At 38.8% G+C, this 21,151-nt stretch overlaps 1 protein-coding gene across 4 annotated transcripts in view; it reads left to right on the plus strand.

Moving 5' to 3' along the window:
- The window catches only part of DFC (DHFS-FPGS homolog C), a 130,870-nt gene that overhangs the window by 59,931 nt on the left and 49,788 nt on the right, over window positions 1-21,151 (plus strand). For all 4 annotated transcript variants that reach the window (XM_088971567.1, XM_088971569.1, XM_088971568.1 and 1 more), the window contains exon 12: window positions 6,362-6,520. In XM_088971567.1, the coding sequence (XP_088827693.1) occupies window positions 6,362-6,520 (159 nt within the window). The remainder of the gene's footprint in view (window positions 1-6,361; window positions 6,521-21,151) is intronic.

Below are 21,151 nucleotides of genomic sequence, written 5' to 3' on the forward strand. Positions count from 1 at the left end.
CAAGCAAAAGTTTCAATGTGGCTATACAGTGACAATCAAGTTGTCATAAACATTGCACATAATCCTGTCCAGCATGACCGCACAAAACATATTGAAGTGGATAGACACTTTATTAGAGAGAGAACTGCTAGTGGAGAAATTTGCCTACCTTTTGTCAAGTCAGAAGATCAACTAGCTGATTGTTTGACCAAGGGGGTTCCCAAATTGAAACTCGACAACAATCTTGGAAAGCTAGGCATGATAGATATCTATGCTCAGATTGAGGGGGAGTGTTGAAAATATGTTTATTTGTAAGGGCTTATTTGTCTTTCTTGGTCATTTTTTTGTACTTGGGCATGCTAAAGGCATATGTGTAATTTTCTCATAATATAAATATTTCTTTGTGGGAGTTAACAGTAACACACCCCACACTTTCGAACATTTATCATCTCGAGTTTCCATCTCTCATTGCCCTAATTGATGCACTCTTCCTTTTATCAATAAATTTTTCTTTTTTATTCATTACCAAAAAAAGATAGACGATCACTTTTTTTTCTTTTGTTTTTTCTTTTCTAGTAGTTACAAGAAAATGCATTACCATTCAACACTATGAGTATAGATGGGTATAAGGCCCTTGGAGAGGCACCCTTGTAATTTATATACAGTGGAACTTATCCCATGAATAGAAGGGGCCCACAAACAGTTTGGTCTTTTGTATCCTCTATAGCCAATTAGCCGGCGAAAGAATTAATGGATGTTTGGGGTATATGATCATGTTGGTTTTAGTTTCAGTAATCATTTAAACTACTATGTTTGATATGTTTGAAAAAGATGGATGATCTTTTTTTTTTTTTTTCCTTTCTAGCAGTTGCAAGAAAATGCATTACCATTCAACATTGTGCATGTATAGATGGGTATAAGGCCCTAGGAGGGGCAACCTTGTAAATTATATACAAGTGGAGCTTATTGCATAAATAAAAAGGGTCCCACAAACAGTTTGGTCCTTTGGGTCCTCTATTGCCAATCAGCTGGCCAAAGAATTAATGGATGATTGGGGGATTGGGGTACATGATCATGTTGAGTGGGGTTTCTTAGAAGAGGTTCTGATCCTATGGAGTTTGGTGAAAAATGGAGCTGAATGTTTAATTTTGTCATCAATTTTATTCTTTATTCTTGTAAACAGGTCCGCAAAAGAACTTTGTTACGTTTGTCCTTGTGGTTGGGGTTTTGAGTTTCTGTTTGAGGCGTTGAAATTAGGCTTTGTTGAAGGTTTTCAAGATGGATATCAAGGGCTAATTATCTTTCATTTGTGGTATTTTGGCAATAATTCTTAAGACCTAGCTTGATCATGTGTTACATCTTAGAGCAACTTTAAATTCTTTCCAATTTAAGGGTGAATTTTCCAAAATTATGATGATTGAGGAAGGTAATATCAAGCATGTTTTTTCAAGTTTGTGGTATCTCTTGGATGTTGGATTTCAGGTCAGGGGATTTCCATTTACTTGGTTGACTATTAGGGCTAAAACTTCTATAGCATCAAAGTGATAGGTTGTCATAGATAGAATTGAAAGAAGGCTAGTGGGTGTGGAGATTGAGGTATTTATCACTTAGCAGATGAATTAGTTTGATTAACATCTGTTGGCTAGTTTTCCAATTTATTACTTGAGATTCCAAAAGAGTGCTCTATCAACTTGAGAAGATCCAAAGGGATATTTTATAGGCTGGTGGGGTAAAGGGTGGAAATATCATTTGGTAATGAGATTGGGTGTGTGACCAAAAAAATTGGGTGGATTGGGGTTTGGGAGAATTAGGGTTTTGATTAAATCTCTTTTGGAATAGTGGTTATGGATTTGGGAAAGAACAGGAAGCATTATGGAAGTTTGTTATTATGGTGCTTATGTTTGGAAAGGAATTATGTCTTTTGTTCTTTTAACAATTTCTTGCAGGATTTACCAAATTGAAGGCAATACATGAGTTGTGACTTGTGACCTAGATTGTTATATTATGAAATTAAAATTACCCAGGTCATTCAGATGCCCAATGTTAAGAAAACCATTGTTGGATTTAGAGTTACAGGAATTTTACTCTTCTTAGCAAGTTAGTATCTGAGAAAAGCTCTCCTTAGTCTTCAGATTCATGATGGTGGAAAGAGTGCAACAATGGTTGATTCTCAGTTGGGGCAATCCTAGTCCTCCAAGGGCAGAGGTGTTTGCTTTGGCTGTTTTCTCTTGACAGCATTCTTACCATGCATTATTTGAAAAGTAGAGGCTTTAGTATGATTCACTCTGTTATATGTGTAATGAGAGTGAAGATGTCATTTTTTTGCATGGTTTCTGGGTTCATTTGGTTTGTTTTCTCCCCTCACTGTTAAGAAGGAAAATATTCATAACATTTCATCATATGAATTATTTTATTCTTGGTTTTCTTCTATGGTAATTAGGAAGGTGAAAATGTTATGGAGCATTTTATTTTATATATACTAGGTTGTTTATATTGAGCCATCTTGCTTTTGATCGAATTTGTAGATTACTCTTATTATTATCAATGCTGATATAGAGTGGATTTTCTGTTTCTTTATTTTGTTTCTGGGTTATTAGGAGAAGGATGTTTTATGTTAATCTTCTTTCTCCATTAGTTTTTTCTTCTTTCAGTATTCTTTCGATTTATTATAAAAAAATAAATTAGTGGATCTTTTGGCCCAAATGAACAAGGGTTTCAGCATGGAAATCAGCTATCTTTTATCAATAATTGGGGCTGCAACTTGGGCTGGTTTAGCTCAAACCCAACCTGAAAAGGTCAGTTCATGATCAGGTTACGGTCAGGGTTGAAAAGTATGAACCTGATTTAACTTAATGTTGGCTTAGGGTTGACCCTTCAGGCAACCCGACCCAACCTGAACTCGACTTTATTTTTACTTATCGTCTAAGACAAATCTGCATACATATATCATACTTATATATGTGATATCTATCATCTGATGTGTGACATGAATGATATTTGTACAGTCCCACTAAATACTATCATAACCTATAAAAGACTAATCATTTGAAACATTTGTTGTTCTCACTTTTATACTAAAAGAGCCAATAAAAACATCAAACAAACAAATTTTTATGAAAAATATATTTGAGAGATTGTATGAGATTCTAAGAGCATGTAAGTTTGGGTTGGGCCCAATACAAGCCCATCCCAACCCGAAGTCAACTTTGGGTTGGGTTGGCTTAGGGTTGAGGGATTTTAGGTAGAGTTAGGATTTGGCTTGTCTAAGTTGGGTTGGGTTTTAGGGTTAGGGTTGAGGGTTCATAACCTCTGATTGGGCTAGGGTTGCCCTCAACCCAACCTACCCTAGCCCAACTTGTGCCCCTATCCATAATAGTCTAGTCTGGTGTCCTAGCCTTCAAGTGTTCATGTAACCCATCATCTTCATCACCATCATCATCTAAGTCATGTCCCAACTATATGGGGTCGGCTACATGAATCATGTTTTGCATTCAATTAGTTTTAGTGTCAGATTCATTGTTTAAATTAAGAAGATTTAAATCATTTCTTACTACTTTAACCCAAGACTTCTTTGGTTTGCCCCTAACCCTTCTGGCCCCTTCAACTTGTAACAGATCGCTTCTTCTTATGGGTGATGTAGATCATCTTCTATGCACGTGATTAAACCATCTCATTTTCCACTCATCCATCTCAGCATATGCATTTCTGCAACCCTCATTTTTTGGACATGTTGTTTCTTGATTGCTCAACACTATGCTCTATTTTTTTATAGAATTTTCCTTTTTAACTAAGTTAGTATTTTCCTATTTCATAAGACTCTGGATGCACCCCCTCTATTTTGCCTATCATACTCGAATTTCATAGGCAACATCCTCCTCAATCCCTCCCTTGTTATGAATTATTGAGCCATCATAATGGAAAAGGTTACATTGAGTTTTCTCCTAGTTTCCAATCCTAAGTGTACCCTAGTTTGTGTTCCTGTTATTATTAAATTTACATTGCATATATTTTGTTTTGGTTCTACTTATTTTAAAACCTCTTGTTTCTTAGTTATTTTTCCATAAACTTAATTTTGCATTTAATCCTTTATTAGTTTCATCAGTTAATACAATGTCATTAGAAAACAACAAGCACCATGAGACCTTCTCCCGAATATGTTCATTTGATCTATGACAACCTGAAACTCCCTACAGCAACGAACCTGTCAAATCAGATGCCGGTCTTATTTTTAAAATTTTCCTTTGTCCAAGTTGATCTTGGCACACATACATTTTAATAGTGTTTTCTTTATTTTGGCCATGCCACCTATTTTCACATAAATACTTAATTTTATGTTCCCTTATCCAAACTAGTGGCTGTTGCTATGATAGCTTCTCATCCACAACCGTCAAATCTGGACTTTTTTAAGTTATAATTTTTCATGCATGTTAGCTTGTATTTTTTTCTTTCCAAACTGAGATGACACACTTACATCAATTTAATTATTTTTAGAAAGTATTTTTAAATTTTAATGGGGTGTATTCTCTTTATCAATAACAGAATCAACATCATTAATTAAGAAGAAAATTAGTTCAATTAACAACTTCCTGATGTTCAGCTTCTTAGCCTTTTGAATCCCTTCCATAACTACCATAATTCCAATTGGACCTCAGTAAAATGCAATGACATTTCCCTCCTCATTCCTAAACACTCCTCCAATGCCAGATGGCCAGGTTGCCTTCACTACTACCATCAAAGTTGTGCTTAACAAAACCTCTAGGGGGTGGGGACGAAATAGGCCTAACCACCACCCTAAAGGAGGAAGAACTAGCTACCACTCTCTAATTTCTCATCACCTCTCCCCCAAAAACATCCTTGAAGAGATCTGATGACTTCACCCAATGGACCACCTTGATGGTAATAGCTTCTCTACTTCGTTCTTTTTCAAGAAATACTCGTTGGTTTTTCTCTTCCCAAATTGTCCAACATATTGTTGCCCTTGTGCACATCCAAAGCATTCTTCCCCTCTTCTTTGACCAGCTTACAATGGTAGGAGCAAACAAGCTTTTACATTAGGCGAAGGGTTCCACTTGTACCCAAATAAAAAAAAAGAACCATTCCCAAATTGAAGAAGAACAAAGCTGGGAGATTAATAAGTGATAGCAATTCTCACCTTTAACTTTGCAGAGGGAGCACTAGTGAGGGGAGAGGCACCACTTAGGTTTCTTTCTTTGCAGTAGCTCACAAGTATTGATTCTTTCCAAATACATTTCCCAGCACAAGACACCCACCCTATTCGGGACAGGTAAACTCCAAATCTCCCTAAATGGGAAGGAAGGCCTTTGACTTACACTCAGTTGAATAAGGGATGAGAAAAAAGAGATACACGTGAAGGTACCAGGGTCCAAATTCTCTTATCCCTTTTACCAACTTCTAAACACGCCCCGTTCAAGCTAGGTAATGGGTTTATGACACTGTTCATTTCATGATTACAAAGCTCAGATCCCAGTTACACCCAACAATTGCATTAGATGGATCCAGAAAATAGGAGATAGGTTCCTCCCGTTGAAAAGGGTATAAAGGGAGGGGAATTGTGTCTTTAGTGGTAGGTTGCCTACCCAAACATGATCCCAAAATTTGACAAGATTCCTAGATCTGGGATGATACCTGATATGTGGTAAGAAGAGAGGTAAAGTTCCAGAGTCCCAACCATCCGCCACAACCCACAAGTCCATGAATACTATCATCTTTGCCCACAATTTCTTCTATCCGTTGTCAATCTCTACAACCATTTCCCCAACAGTGCCATGTTTCTCTCTCCCAAGACCTAACTCCCCATATTTCTTACTTCTATACACCACCTCCCTGCCTATCCTATTGTCCTTCTTCTCTTCCCCTGGCTCCCATAAAAAATCCCTCATCAACTTCTCTATGCTTCTACTTATCCCAATCGGTATTCTAAACACTAACAGGTAGTAAACAGGTAGGTTGACCAAAGTAGATTTCATTAATGTGATTCTTGATGTAGTGGTAAAATCTAGTATTGATAAGAATGAAAAAACATGTTTGAGTCTGAGAGCAGCCACTTCTTGCAAAAAATGCCAACTGTTATGTCTGTATCCAGTCCACCCCTTCCAACATTTGGTAATATCTTTTTTTCTTTTAAATTTAATATACAAATGATACAATCTTAGGTGTCTACACCTAGGAGATCTCTGATGTTGTCTTGTAGGGCACCTCCTATCATTTCTTTCTCTTTTAACATTGGGATTCATCTTGGTGTAGAAACATGGTTCTCAGCAATAAATGGCCTATTTTAGTTCATCTGCAAGCTGTTATTATCTCATTGTATCACGTGAATTAGTAGCAGTAATTTCACCTTATATCATCTTAACAAATGTAGGTTCCCTTGGAAGTTGTGCCTCCACTTGACCCTAAACGATGGGACAGAATAAAACTTAGCTTGTCTGGTGATCATCAGTTCATAAATGCTAGCCTTGCTGTTGCTCTTTGCAAATGTTGGCTTCAGAGTACAGGAAACTGGGAGAAGGTTTTCTCCAATGTGGGTTTTATCTCTATACACCCTTATAATATCATTATTTATATTTTGTATTGGAAGTTTAGTGCTGTATCATCATTATCTTCATGCCAGATGTTCTTTGTTCTTCATCTCATCAATCATGAAATAGTCTTACCTGTTATAAATATTATAAGAATCAAACTATTAGGCTTTTTCGATTAATGGAAATTATAAGTTGCATTATCTATTAAATCAACATGCAATATTTTTATTATTTTCTTTGATTATGATGTATTCATATCATAGAAGCGTATTTATTTTTACAAACTTCTAGAATCAATATGTTAGGCTCATTATGTACTCACTTGGAATCTGATACCACGTTTCAGTTTAACTGGACAGATCTTGGAAACAATGTTTAGATAGTTGGACTTATTGAAAGGTGGAAAATTTATTAAAACTAAAAATAGAAAAGATGGAAAAAGACATGTATAGTGCAAACAAGGTTTTAAAGGCATAGACAAAAGTAACGTAGTAAATAAAATTCATGAATTATATAAAACTATACAACAAGCAGCTAATATTAAACAGCTAATTTAATATTGTCCTCCGATTCTGTTTTTCATTGAAGCACAAGTTTAACACAAACATTCATATAAAATCAAAATAAGTTATCAACCAAAAATGTAAAATTATAAGATGATAATTTTTAGAGGAAAAATTAACTTGTTACCCATGACAGAATAGTATTTTGATATTCAATTAACCATCAAAATACCAATTCAATGTTCAATATCATATTGATTGAATAAAATGGGGGGAACAGGGAACCAAACTAATTTGTCGTATAAATAATTGGAGAAACTTTCTCCTTTTCTTCATGAAATTGGAGAAAACATTGTCATCCATCCTGGATCAAATCAAGTAAATCCTAAGAGATTTGAAATCCAGAATGATAATCTAGTATATATTCAATAATATTCTGATCCAATTAAACAAAAATAAGGAAAGCCAAACAACTACTTTTTTTCTTCATATGAACAGTTTCTGACAAACAATTAACCATCAAATTTTTGTGAATTGACCATCAGAATCTATTATCTGTAGAATAAGTAGCATATAAATAGCCATTGAGAAAAGGAAAGATCAAACAAAATTTGAAAAGGAAGAAACAGAAGTAATACATAACTGATTAAGCTTAAGTTGATACGTTTTTAAACCAATTCCCTAGAAACTGAAAAATAAAATTATGGTGATGATCTATAATTCATTAACCAATGCCAAGAACAATGCAGATGAGACATACGGAAAAAACCCATGGTCTCCATTTTTCACCAAACTCCATATGGCATAGAACTTATTCAAGAAAACTCCACATGATTTGTATGCTTTTCTGAATCAATATTGCATATAAGTCCAAGTTCCTCAGCCCTTATCCACTAATTCATTAGCCTCTGGAAAACCATCAAGATTTTGCTTGTAGAGACAATGAGAAGAACTAGTTGCAAGGCTATTTTTATACTTTTGCTTCTCTTTTGTTGTACATCTATTTTATCTGAACACTTTCTTTTGTAATACTAAGGGCAGATTTGTCCTTTTACTTTCTTTAGTATAAATATTTCTTTTAGGGTGCCGACTGTTTAAGGTGACACACCCACCAAGCTGCTATGTACTCTCTTTTCTCTCTGTCTTTCTGATCTGACTCTGACATGGTATCAGAGCAGATCACGATCTGATCTGCATATAGTTTCTTTTCAACCCCCTCTTCTACTACAGTCTCGAGGACTCCCTAACAGTATTTGGGAAGCTCTTGAGTGCCTTTGAACCTTCTTTCTAGAGCAGCTTTTGATCAGAACTTTACAGACCACTTTTCTGGACTGTTGTGCCATCAGATTTCTTTTTCTCCTTGGATCTCTTTGTAGAGACATCGGATCAACCTGAAATTTTAGATCTGGTGTCACCCTGAGCAGATCTATTGAATCCCTTTGGTTTGGTTTGGATCGGTTTTGATTTAGAAAGGTTTTGATCCACTTCTGAGTTCGGAAAACTATTACGGTTACCTTTTCTGGACATCGACTGAAAGGTACTTTTCTATACCTTCTGATTTGAATTCTATCCTTTGCTTGGAAGTGTGCATTGCTGTCTCTTGTCTTTCAATGGTGTCAAAAAGCATGGATGTTCTCCCTATTAAGTTCAATGGTACGAACTATGCATTATGGAAGTTTAACTTTCAATTCCATGTCTCAACGGGTGTTTGGGGATATCTGGATGGATCTGTAGCTAAACCTGATTCAGATATTAAGGGTCTTAATCAGTGGAAGATTGATAATGCAAAAATTGCATCATGGATTCTAGGATCAATTGAAACTGACATTGCAATCCCTATGAGAGGATACATGACTGCCTATGAGATGTATGAGTATCTTGAGAAAGTACATCAACAATTGAACACCTTTAGACAGTACCAAATAGAAGTTGATATTTTTACATACTATTAGGGAGAAAGGAATGTCCAGGAATACCATGTAGGGTTTATTAACCTCTGGACAGGGTATGAGTTTGTACGCATGGGAAAGGGTCCATCAGACTGTTGTGTGAAGTATATGAGAGCACTCCGATAGAAGGAAGATTATGCATTTCCTAATGCATCTCAGACCTGAGTTTGAAGCTGTCAAATCTAGTATCTTGAACCAAGGAACATTCCCTGATCTGCATACTATTCTTGGGGCAATTTTGAGAGTTGAAACCAGATTTGCTACACAAACCATTCTTGATGGAAGGAAAGAATCCGACATTGATGTTGTCTTTATGGCAACAAAACCAAAGGGGAAGAAGGACTTTTCAAAAGAATAGTGCTATGACTGTAAGGAGTTTGGGCATGTTGTCTCCCATTGCAAAAAGAAGAATATATGCACTTATTGCAAACAGTTCGGCCATATCATTACATAATGCCCCACTCGGCCCCAGAAAAGTGGTGAGTCTGTAAAGAGACTAGGTCGAATGGGTCCTAGTATCTTCTCTTGTAATATCTTTTCTTTTCTTGTTGGTTAATGGGCCTCTCTTAATGGGCCTGTTATTATGTTTTGTTTAATCTCTTTATGTTACTGCCTAGCTGGCCACCCACTTAAGGGCTACTTGTCATTGCTCTAACATTAATTCTTAATAAAAAAGGATTAGAGGAGAAAGGGAAGATAATTCGAACCTTCTTCTTCTTCCTTCTCTTTTTGCCATCTTCTTCTCTTGTACTGCTGCTCTTACTTCTCTTCTTCCTTTTTTCCCTCTAATCTTCAAATTTACACCTAATATTTGAGGACTGATTTACATCTTGGTATCAGAGCAGGTCTATTTCTTCATTCTTTTCTTCTTCCTCTTTTCCCATACACCCTTAAATTAAGAGAAGAAATAGGTTCTCTATAGTTCAGAGGATCTCTGGCCTAGTTGGTAGAGGGTTTGGAGAGTTTAAAGCTGGCTGGATATTGCCAAGAAGTGGTGTTGTTTTGTTGTTGCCACAATCAAGCTAGATGGGACAAATTATCTTGCTTGGGCACAGTCTACAAGAATTTATGTCTATAGTAGAGGAAAACTGGGTATCTCACAGGTAGTAAAGTGAAACCCAAAGAGACAGACCTTGAATTTGAGAGATGGATGCAAGAGAACTATACTGTCATAGGATGGTTGGTCAATTCTATGCAACCTCATATAAGTCAGCATTATCTTTGGATGTCTTCGGCTAAGGAAATATGGGACAGTGTTACTGAGACCTATTCACAGAAGTTGAATGTAGCCAGAGTCTATAAGTTGAAAAGTGATGTGAAGAACCTATGACAGGGGGAGAAGAGTGTAGAATCTACTACTATATTCTGAAATCCCTATGGCAAGAAATTGATGTTATGGAGACAGTTGTATGGGAGAGTAAGAATGATGCTGAAATGTATAGGAAGTTAGTGGAGAGAAATAGGGTGTTTAAATTTCTCATTGGACTCAACCCTGAGTTTGACATCATTAGGCAAAATATCTTGACCAGAGATGAGGTTACTCTTTCCCAGGCATACGCTATGATAAGTAGTGAGGAGAGTAGGCGACAGGTTTAGTTGTAGAGTCCACCTACAGAACACTTTGCACATGCTGGAATAAAGCCAAAGGGTCCTACTGAGAAAAAGGAGTAGATATGGAATAAAGCCAAAGGGTCCTACTGGAAGCTTAATCCTGAGCTTCTTCTTGATAGGTTTAAGAATAACAGCAGCTCTAAGAAGGGCAGTTAGGTAGGAAAGCTTAAGACAGTTAATGTTGCTACAGTACCTGAAGGAGGAAATAAGGAGAGTGAAGAAAAATCAACCATTGAGTAGTTGGCAGCAATGAAAGCAAATTTTGAAAAGTATGGGAGGCTATTAAATCACTTGGAACCTATTGTTTCTTCATCTCACTCTTCCAACAACAACACATCATCTTCATCTGCATTTGCTCACTCAGGTATTCGTGCTTCTGCAAATCATGCTTCAGTTTCAGGTAATCATAAAATCCCTTGGATTATTGATTCCAGTGCATCAGATCATATGACCAGCCTATCTAATCTCTTTTGCTCATACCACATTCTCTCTGGCAAAGAGAAAATATCCCTTGCTGATGGGTCTCTTGCTCCCATCTCTGGTAAAGGGGATATAAAGGCTTCTGACACCCTTTATTTATCCTCTATCATTCATGTCCCTAAACTTAACACAAAATCTGTTAGCAGCTTAACTAAATCCATGAATTGTAGCATAACCTTTTTTCCCACTCATTGTGTTTTTCAGGACCTGCAATCTCAGAGGATGATTGGGAGTGGCCATGAGGCAAACGGAATATACTTGCTGGACACAACGGATAGAGCTTTTGGACCACCTCATGGAGTTGCCTTACAGTCAATTTTGTCATTCTGTTAACAAAGTCTTGTTATGTCACTTTCGGTTTGTTCATTTGTCTTTTTTCTGCTTTGAGTCATTTGTTTCCAGATATGTTTAAGGGAGTGGCTTTGTTGAGTCTTCATTGTGAGTCGTGTGAACTGGCAAAGCATTGTAGACATTCTTATTCAGTAAGCAATAAAAAATCTCTTTCTCCTTTTCATATTGTTCACTCTGACATGTGGGGGCCATATCATTTGCCAACTAGGGGGGGTTACATGTACTTTATCCTTTTTATTGATGACTACTCTTGTTACACTTGGATTTATCTCATGAAATCCAGGGATGAAGTACCAACTATTGTGCAAAAATTTCATGAACTCATCCTCACCCAGTTTAACACTCGGATTAAAATATTCTGCTCTGATAATGCTAAGGAGTATTTTGAGAAAACCCTCTCCACCTATCTTGAAACTTTTGGGGTTATTAATCAAAGTTCTTGTTCCTGCACTCTACAACAGAACGGGGTGGCGGAAAGGAAGAACAGACATGTGGTTGAAGTTGCCAGATCCTTCCTCTTTGCATCTCATGTTCCTATAAAATTATGGGGAGATGTTTTTACTGCTACTTTTTTGATCAACCGTATGCCCTTCCGGATCCTTAACTTCAAAACCCCCTTTAGCCTTCTCTTCCCGGATGAGTATATTTTTTCTCTTCCTCTCCGTGTTTTTGGGTGCACTTGCTATGTGCATGTTCACAGTCATCAAAGGCACAAGTTTGAACCTAAGGCTCGTAAATGTGTTTTTCTGGGATATGCTTCCACACAAAAGTGTACAGCCCATTGTATCTCCGCAAGGGCAAGCAGAAGTGTACAGCCCATTGTATCTCCAAACACCTGTTTTACAGCCTTCTCTCTCCTTCCTACTACTCTTTTCTTGCCTCTATTTCTTCCCATGTGATACCCAGGTCCGTACGGAAGCCTTATCTAAACCTGAATGGAGGGCTATGATGGCTGAACTGGATTTGCATAAGAACCATACCTGAGATATTGTTGACTTGCCTGAAGGGAAGGAACCAGTGGGTTGTAAATGGGTGTTTACCATTAAATATCACTTTGATGGATCTATTGAGAGGTTTTAGGCTAGGTTGGTTGCTAAGGGCTACACTCAGATGTATGTTTTTGACTATCTTGAGACATTTGCTCCTGTAGCTAAGATGACCTCAGTCGGGTTTTGTTATCTCTAGTCGCTACTTTTGATTGGCCCCTACACCAGTTTGATGTTAAAAATGCCTTCTTGAATGGAGACCTACATGAAGAGGTCTATATGTCTTTGCCTCCAGGGGTGTATGGGAAGGAAATGCAAGGCATGGTATGTAAACTGCATAAATCTATTTATAGTCTCAAACAGTCTCCTTGGGCTTGGTTTGAGAGGCTTAGGGCTGCTCTTGTCTCCTTTGGTTACACACAAACTCAATCTGATCATACCCTGTTCTTGAAGAAAAATGGCTCTCTGGTGACCTTCTTGATAGTTTATGTTGATGATATTGTGGTCACGGGTAATGACACTCAAGAGGTCAGTAAACTAAAAATATTTCTCAACTCTGAATTTGAGATCAAGGATTTGGGAGATCTTCGGTATTTTTTGGGCATTGAAGTTGCTAGATCTAAGAATGGTATCTTGATTTCTCAGCATAAATATGTCCTTGACCTCCTTGCTAAGACTGGTAAACTTGGGGCTAAACCAATCTCCACTTCTATTGATCCCAATCGTAAGCTTTCTCCTATAGATGGTGAGCTTTTATCTGATAAGGGGGTGTTTCAGAGACTGCTTGGGAAATTGTTATATCTCTGCATGACTTGACCAGATATTTCCTATGCAGTAAGTGATATTAGTCAATTTATGCATTCTCTCAGAGATCCTCATTTAGCTGCTGTAGAAAGGGTTTTATATTACTTGAAAGGTACTCCAGGGAAAGGTATTCTGTTTGCCAAACATGGACACATGAAGCTAGAAGCTTTTACTGATGTTGATTGGGCAGGATGTATTGATGATAGGAGATCCACCTCAAGTTATTGTGCTCTAGTCGCTGGGAACATTGTGTCATGGAGGACTAAGAAACAATCTATAGTTGCTAGATCCTCAGCTGAAGCAGAATACAGGGCAATGACACATGGTGTGTCAGAATTACTGTGGCTACGATCCCTTTCAGAAGAATTGAGGGTTGACTAGGAGAAGCCAATCATGCTCTACTGTGACAACCAAGTAGCTATCAACATTGCACATAGTACTGTTCAACATGACAAAACTAAGCACATTGAGGTTGATAGTCATTTTATTAGAGAAAGAGTTTCCTCCGGAGAAGTTTGTTTTCCATTTATCACATCAGACGAACAATTGGCTGATATCTTGATCAAGGGAGTTCCAAGAGGGAAAATGACACTATATAAGCAAGTTGGGCATGATTGACATCTATGCTCAGCTTGAGGGGGAGTGTAAAGAGACTGGGTCGAATGGGTCCTAGTATCTTCTCTTGTAATATCTTTTCTTTTCTTGTTGGCTAATGGGTCTGTTATTTTTTTTTTGTTTACTCTCTTTATGTTACTACCTAGTTGGCCGCCCACTTAAGGGCATACTTGTCATTACTCTAACATTAATTCTTAATAAAAAAGGATTAGAGGAGAAAGGGAAGATAATTCGAACCTTCTTCTTCTTCCTTCTCTTTTCGCCATCTTCTTCTCTTGTACTGTTGCTCTTACTTCTTCTTCCTTCTCTCTTCTTCCTTGTACTGTTGCCCCACTCAGCTCCAGAAAAGTGGTGGGTCAAATCAGAAGAAAGGAAGCTACAAAGCCTATCAGACTGCTATAGAGGGATTAGATGCCTCCTCCATTACTTCAATGGCTGGCCAAAATGACACTTCTGGTTGCAGGTATGAAGAATGGATTCGACAACTCTTGTCCTCGGTCATCTCTTCAGCCTTCTCTGCTATTGGTTTGTTTGGTAAGTCGTCGACCTATTGTCCTTCACCAAATCACCATTGGTTTATTGACTTTGGAGCCTGTAGCCATATGAAAAGGGCCACATTTGGTTAGTACCCCAAACCCCATCTTTCCAATAAAAACATTGTCACTACAATGGTGAAAAAGTAGATATGCTTGGTATTTATCTACTTCTAAGTCCTCTCCTTTTCATTTACCCAAAACCTTATTTGTGCCTAAGCTAACCACCAATTTGATTTTTGTTGGCCAATTTGTACAGGAAAGTAACATTGTTTCATTCCCTTTTTTTTCTTGATAATTCATTGCTTCATTCTCTTCTGATGGTTGATTGATGCAAGACCGGAAAACTAGGGAGGTGAAAGGGAAGGGGCTTAGACTAGGACGACTATTTGCTCTAGAGTTTGAAAAGAATAAGGCTGAGCCCATCTCTACTTCGTGTTTGCTTTCTACTACTTCTGGTTTTGAGTCTTTTAATTGTAATAATGATTGGAAGTTGTGGCATAAACATTTTTCTAAGAAATTTGATCAATCGTTTGCTTTTGGTAGTTTACATGTTTCTGCTACTTCTTTTAAGAATGTTAATAAAGATTGCATTACTTGTGGTTTATGTAAGTGTCACATTTTACCTTTCCTTCTCACTTTGAGCATGCTATAGTTCCCTTTTATTTAATACATAGTGATGTTTGGTCGTCCCCTGTTATTTCACGATTGGGTTACAAGTATTTTGTAATCTTTATTAATGACTGCACCCGTTTTATTTGGTTTTATTTTCTTCGAAAAAATCTGAAGTTTATTTTGTATTTAAACACTTTCATGCTTATGCTACTACCGAATTTGATGCCCAAATATGTGTGGTACAATCGGACTCGGGGGGAGAGTAGTTTGATGTGGATTTTCAAACCTACTTAAAACATGGAATTCAATCCCAAAAAACCTGTCCAGGTACCCCACAACAAAATTGGGTAGCAGAAAGAAAGAATGGACATATTTTGAGTGTAGTCAGAACAACACATCTACAAGATTCCCATGTACCCTCTTGGTTTTGGGTGGAGGCGGCCGGCACTGCTGTGCATCTCATTGTTAAGATGTGCTGAATAGGGGTAGTTTAGTCTTCTTCTGTTTATTAAGTAACTTGCTTATGTGGCAGTGTTATTAGACTTACTCTGCCCCACACTTAAGTAAGGTTATTTCTGTCTTTGTAACTATGATTAGAATCTAATATAGATTAAGGGGGTCGACTGAAGGGGTTAACCCATCAGATTTTCGAAAGACCCTTCTTCTTCTTCTCTTCTTTTTCTTCTTCTTCTTCTCCTCTTCCTGTTCGGACTACTGTAGCAACAGTCGAAACATGGTATCAGAGCCATGCTCCTGACCTAAGTTAGTTGGTAAAGCACCTCAGCATTGTTCATGACTCTTAACCTTCGTTTCTGATCAGTCGATGGAGAGAACTGGTTCGCCCTAGGTCAGAAACACTACAGCTTGTCTCTCTGCTGCGCATAACCTTCAACAAGGAAAGTGACTTCAGTAGTGAATGGTTGATTGATATTCTCAAAGGAAGGTCGGTTCTCTCTTTCTTCTAGTGTTACATATATTTCTGGGTAGAAACCCTACAAGAAGTTGTTAGTACTGAGTAGAACCTAGAGAACTAGGTTCATTGTTGCCCTAGGAAGGGCTGTGTGTGCAGTAGCCGAATGGTGTAGGGCTGCTGTAAGTCGTTGAATGGTGTTAGGGCTGCTGTAAGTGGCCGAGTGGTGTAAGGTAGAATGCAGTGACCTTGCCGAACTCCTTGTGGTTGTGTAATGCCCTCTTAAGTGTGTTAAATAAGTCTGAACTGGGTGCAGCAGATTTGGCTGTGTTGTGGTGGTTGAGTGGTTGTAAGAAGGCCTCTACTTGTGATTAGTGAATGGTAAACTGATGCTTATGTGGGACATAAGTGTGTGAAGTCAGCAGTAGTGTCAATAAGAACAAGTGTGTGAAGTCAGCAGTGGTGTTTAGAGGCTGCAATAGGTACTGAAATATCAAACTGTGAACAACATCAATCAGCTTGTAGCTGAGAAGTAAAGTTAGAGACAACTGTGAAAGAGTACAATGGCAGCAATAGGAGATGGCTACAATGATCAGAAACCTAGTGTAGTAATTTCCTCCGACTACCTAGGAGTACAAATGACCTCAATTAAGCTAAATGGGGAGAACTATGTTCCATGGGCTAAATCAGTGGAAGTTTTTCTCAAGGTAAAGAAGAAAGCAAAGCATGTTAGAGATGAGAAGCCACCGGTTGACTCTCCAGGGTTTGATGATTGGGAACAAGAAGATGCTCAAATCATGACTTGGCTGTGGAATAGTATGGAACCCAAAATCAGTGCCAACTTCATGTTCCTTGATACGGCTAAGGATATATGGGAGCATGCTAAGAAGCTATATTCTGGACAAGATAACACAATAAGAGTATATCAGTACTTTGATTTACAACAAGGAACCAAAACACTAGAAGAGTACTATGCCTGCATGAAGAATATAAGGAATGAACTCAATGTCTATCATCCCCTTACTCTAGATATTCAAGTTCAGCAATAGCAAAGGGAGCAGCTAGATGTTACAAGATTTTTAGTGGGGCTGAAGTCGGAATATGAACCAGTTAGAGCTCAAATATTGGGGGGCTCTACTCTTCCTACACTTGAGGAAGTATTTTCAAGACTTCGTAGAATCTCTTTGGGCCAGACAGAGAACCCCACACAGTATGATAGATCATCACTTGTGACAGCTAGAGGTGGTGGACATAGTACAAGAGGGGGAGGTCATTCCAGAGGGGGCCGTGGCAATTCCATGATTGGTAGGGGTGACCGTGACTCAAGGGGAGGCCGTGGCAGAGGAAAAAATAACTCTACAAGGAAGTGTACTCATTGTGGTAGAGATGGACACACAGTGAATTTCTGTTATGATCTACATGGCCCTCCTTCTAAATGGGCTAATCATGCTGTAGCAGGCGAGATTGCTATTAGTGACAGTAACCTGGCAGACCTAACACCTTCCACATCTACATCTACTTCTGGGAGGGAGATGGTGAGTGTTTCGCGTGATGAGTATGAACGGTTCCTTCAAACTACTTCACAGCATACCACTGCCACATATGCCCAATCAGGTATCGCTTGCATGTCATCTAAAACTCCTTCCTGGATTATTGACTCTGGAGCCTCAGATTATATGACCGGGACTCTTTGTGTGTTCTCTTCTCTTGCTGACACCTCCACACCACAAACTGTTACACTTGCCAATGGGTCCTCATCTCACATCTGTGATGTTGGTAATGTTGACTTGGCTTTTGTCCCTTTATCATCTGTTTTATACATACCTAAGTTTCCATTCAATCTTATGTCTGTTAGTAAAATAACCAAAGCTCTTAACTGTTCTGTTACCTTCTTTCCTTCCACTTGTGTTTTTCAGGATCTCAAGACGGGGAAGAAGATTGGTGGGGGGCATGAAGCTGGTGGATTGTATTACCTTGACGGCGCTGGATCTTCAATTGCACTTCAGACTTCCCTTACTCCTCTACAATGGCTTTGCCGACTGGGACATCCATCTCTCAAGGTCCTCAAGATGTTGGTCCCATAATTGAGTCAGTTGTCAGTTTTACAATGTGAGTCATGTCAGTTTGGTAAACACCGTCGTGTGTCTTTCAGTCTAAGAGTTGAGAGTTGTATGTTGAGCCCTTTTTCTTTGGTTCACTCAGATGTTTGGGGTCCAATCAAAATAGAGTCTTATAATGGGTACAAGTATTTTGTCTCCTTTATTGATGATTGTTCAAGAATGACATGGATTTACTTAATGAAAGAAAGAAGTGAATTATTTTCCATTTTTCAAAAATTCCATGCTGAAATACGCACACAATTTGGTGTTCCAATCAAAATTCTTCGTTCAAATAATGGTCGTGAATACTTTCTTACTGCATTTCAACAGTATTTAGAACATGGCATTATTCATCAGACCTCGTGTGCTTTCACCTCTCAACAAAATGGGGTGGCTGAACGGAAGAATCGTCATCTTCTTGAAATTGCTTGGTCTATGCTTCACCACATGCATGTTCCTAAATGGTTTTGAAGTGATGCTGTACTCACTGCATGTTTCCTCATTAATCGGATGCCCTCTTTTATTCTTCATGGTCGGTCCCCCTTCTCCATCTTGTTTCCTCATTAAAGTATTTCTTGGGAATAGAGGTTGCCTGGTCAAAACAAGGTGTGAATCTGTGCCAAAGGAAATATGTCCTTCATCTATTGGAAGAAACATGACTGTTAGGTGCAAAACCATCTGAGACCCCTATGGAACCAAATGTTAAGTTGAGCAGTGATACAGGAAAAGTATTTGAAGATCCTAGAAGGTATAGACAACTAGTGGGAAAGATGAACTATCTGACTATCACTTAAGTAAGGTTATTTCTGTCTTTGTAACTATGATTAGAATCTAATATAGATTAAGGGGGTCGACTGAAGGGGTTAACCCATCAGATTTTCGAAAGACCCTTCTTCTTCTTCTTCTTCTCCTCTTCCTGTTCGGACTACTATAGCAACAGTCGAAACACTCATAAATCGTCTTCCTTTATGTCTTAAACAATTCTTCTCCTTTTCATTCTCTTTTTCATAAACCTCCAGATGTATTTATGCTCAGGGTCTTTGGTTGTGCTTGTTTTGTTCACCTCTAGGTCTGTTCATGGGCTGGGTCGGGCTGGGCTTGGGTCGAGCTTTTACTCTTCATTAATGAAAATTTGTTAGGCCCGAGACCGAGCCCGGCCCGACCAACGGCCCTACAACTTGGGCCCGAGCCCGGCCCTGATAAAAAGCCCGAAGCTCGAGCCCGAGCCCAAAGCCCGATTGTGTTCGCTGGTGAATGTGTTCGCCGGAACTGGGTTCGCAGTGACTGTGGTCTATGAGCTGCGACTTGCAATTTTAAGTTTAACAGTGATCAGTTCGCGTCTAAGAGAGAGAGAGAGAGAGAGAGAGAGAGGAGTGAGGATTGGTGAATGTTCGCCGCCTCGCCGGTTGTGTGGTTGCCTGAGAGTGTGAGGCTGACAACTGTGGAGGATGTGGAGAAGATTGGTTCGGCTAGAAAAAGAAAGGAAAGAGGCAAAGAGATGAAAAAAAGAGGGTGTCTTCGACTAGGGTTTTTAGGTTTAGTTATAGGTCGGGCCGGGCCTGCCCGTCAGGCCACCCGGCCCATGAACAAGTCTATTCACCTCCCACCTCATGAACTGCACAAGCAAATTTGTATGCCTTTGTGGGGTACATGTTTGAACATAAGGGATTCCTTTGCTATGATCCTTCGGTCCGTGGTCCGTCATATTCCAATTTCTCATAGTGTAATCTTCCTTGAGAGTGTCTTTCTTTGAACATATTGTGAAATTTCCATCTCCTACTTCTTTGTTGCACAATTTTGATTCTATAGGTACCTCGATCATACCAACTTCACCTCCACAACAACTTCAAACTTACTTCAAGAGGCAACAATCTACATCAGTCTCAATGCCCCTCTTCTCTCTACCACCAGATATTGATCTAGTCACTCCAACTGCCCCAGTAAGTGTACCTGATCCTCCCCTTAAATCTATTGCGCCCACCTTACGTCGTTCTTCTAGAATTTCTCGCCCACCTGACCGCAGACATTCCCAGATCTTACCAACAGGTTGTAGTAGTAGCACACTGGAAAGATGCCATGGACTCTGAGATCTAAGCTCTTCTTAAGAATGACACCTGGGACTTGGTTAAAGCTCCACCTGAGGTATCTCTCATAGGAAGTCTCTGGGTCTACCCTATGAAACTGAAATCTGATGGGAGCCTAGACAGATACAAGGCTAGGCTGGTTTCACAAGGCTATAAATAGGAATATGGGATAAACTATGAGGAGACCTTTGCTCCCGTAGAAAAAATGACCACTGTACGACTTCTGATGGTTATATTTGCAGCCAAACAGTGGACAATTCGTCAGATGGACGTAAAGAACGCATTCCTCCATGGGGAGTTTGTTAGAATTCAGGTCTACCTTAGAGTTCGGCCTGACTGAGTTCAGTAATGTAGAAGAAGAAAGTGTGATAGAGAAAGAGAGAAAGAGAGAAGAGAGAATTCTGGTTCGAACTGAAAGAGTCAACATGACTTCTCCCAGTCGACCAGTAAGTATTTATATTATTATTAAAACATAACTGAAAAGACCTATGTGCCCTTACTTAAGTTAAGAGCACATGTTTCAACCCAACATTACAGATCAGCAACATCAATCAAGGTATAAAGACAGAAATACCCCTATGCTAGCACTCCCCCTCAAGCTCTCACCAGCTTGTTACATATGTAGTCCACTCTTCCCCGACTCAAGCCTATTGTAAATAAGTCAGCCCACTGATTTCCTGTATTAACATGTGTAGTGTCAGCTCTCCATTCAGCACCTTCTCCCTCACAAAGTGACAATCAACCTCAATGTGCTTGGTTCTTTCATGAAACACTGGATTAGAGGAGATATGAACTGCAACCTGATTATCACAATAGAGCTTCATTGGAGTGTTAATGTTGTACCCTACTTCCTGTAGAAGGTTCCTTAGCCACACTAATTCACAAGCGGTATGCGCCATAGCCATATATTCTGCCTTTGCACTGCTTCTTGCCACAATCGTCTGCTTCTTACTTTTCCATGTCACCAGGTTACCTCTCAGAAACGTGCAATAGCCTGTAATAGACCGCCTATCAGACATAGAACCGGCCCAATCAGCATCAGAATACCCTTCTATTTCAAGTTTTCCCCCACTCTTGTATATCAGACCGC

This window comes from Nelumbo lutea, chromosome 2 (genome assembly GCF_056320005.1).
Source record: "Nelumbo lutea isolate HS-2025 chromosome 2, American lotus-T2T, whole genome shotgun sequence".
Classification (NCBI taxonomy): Eukaryota; Viridiplantae; Streptophyta; class Magnoliopsida; order Proteales; family Nelumbonaceae; genus Nelumbo; species Nelumbo lutea.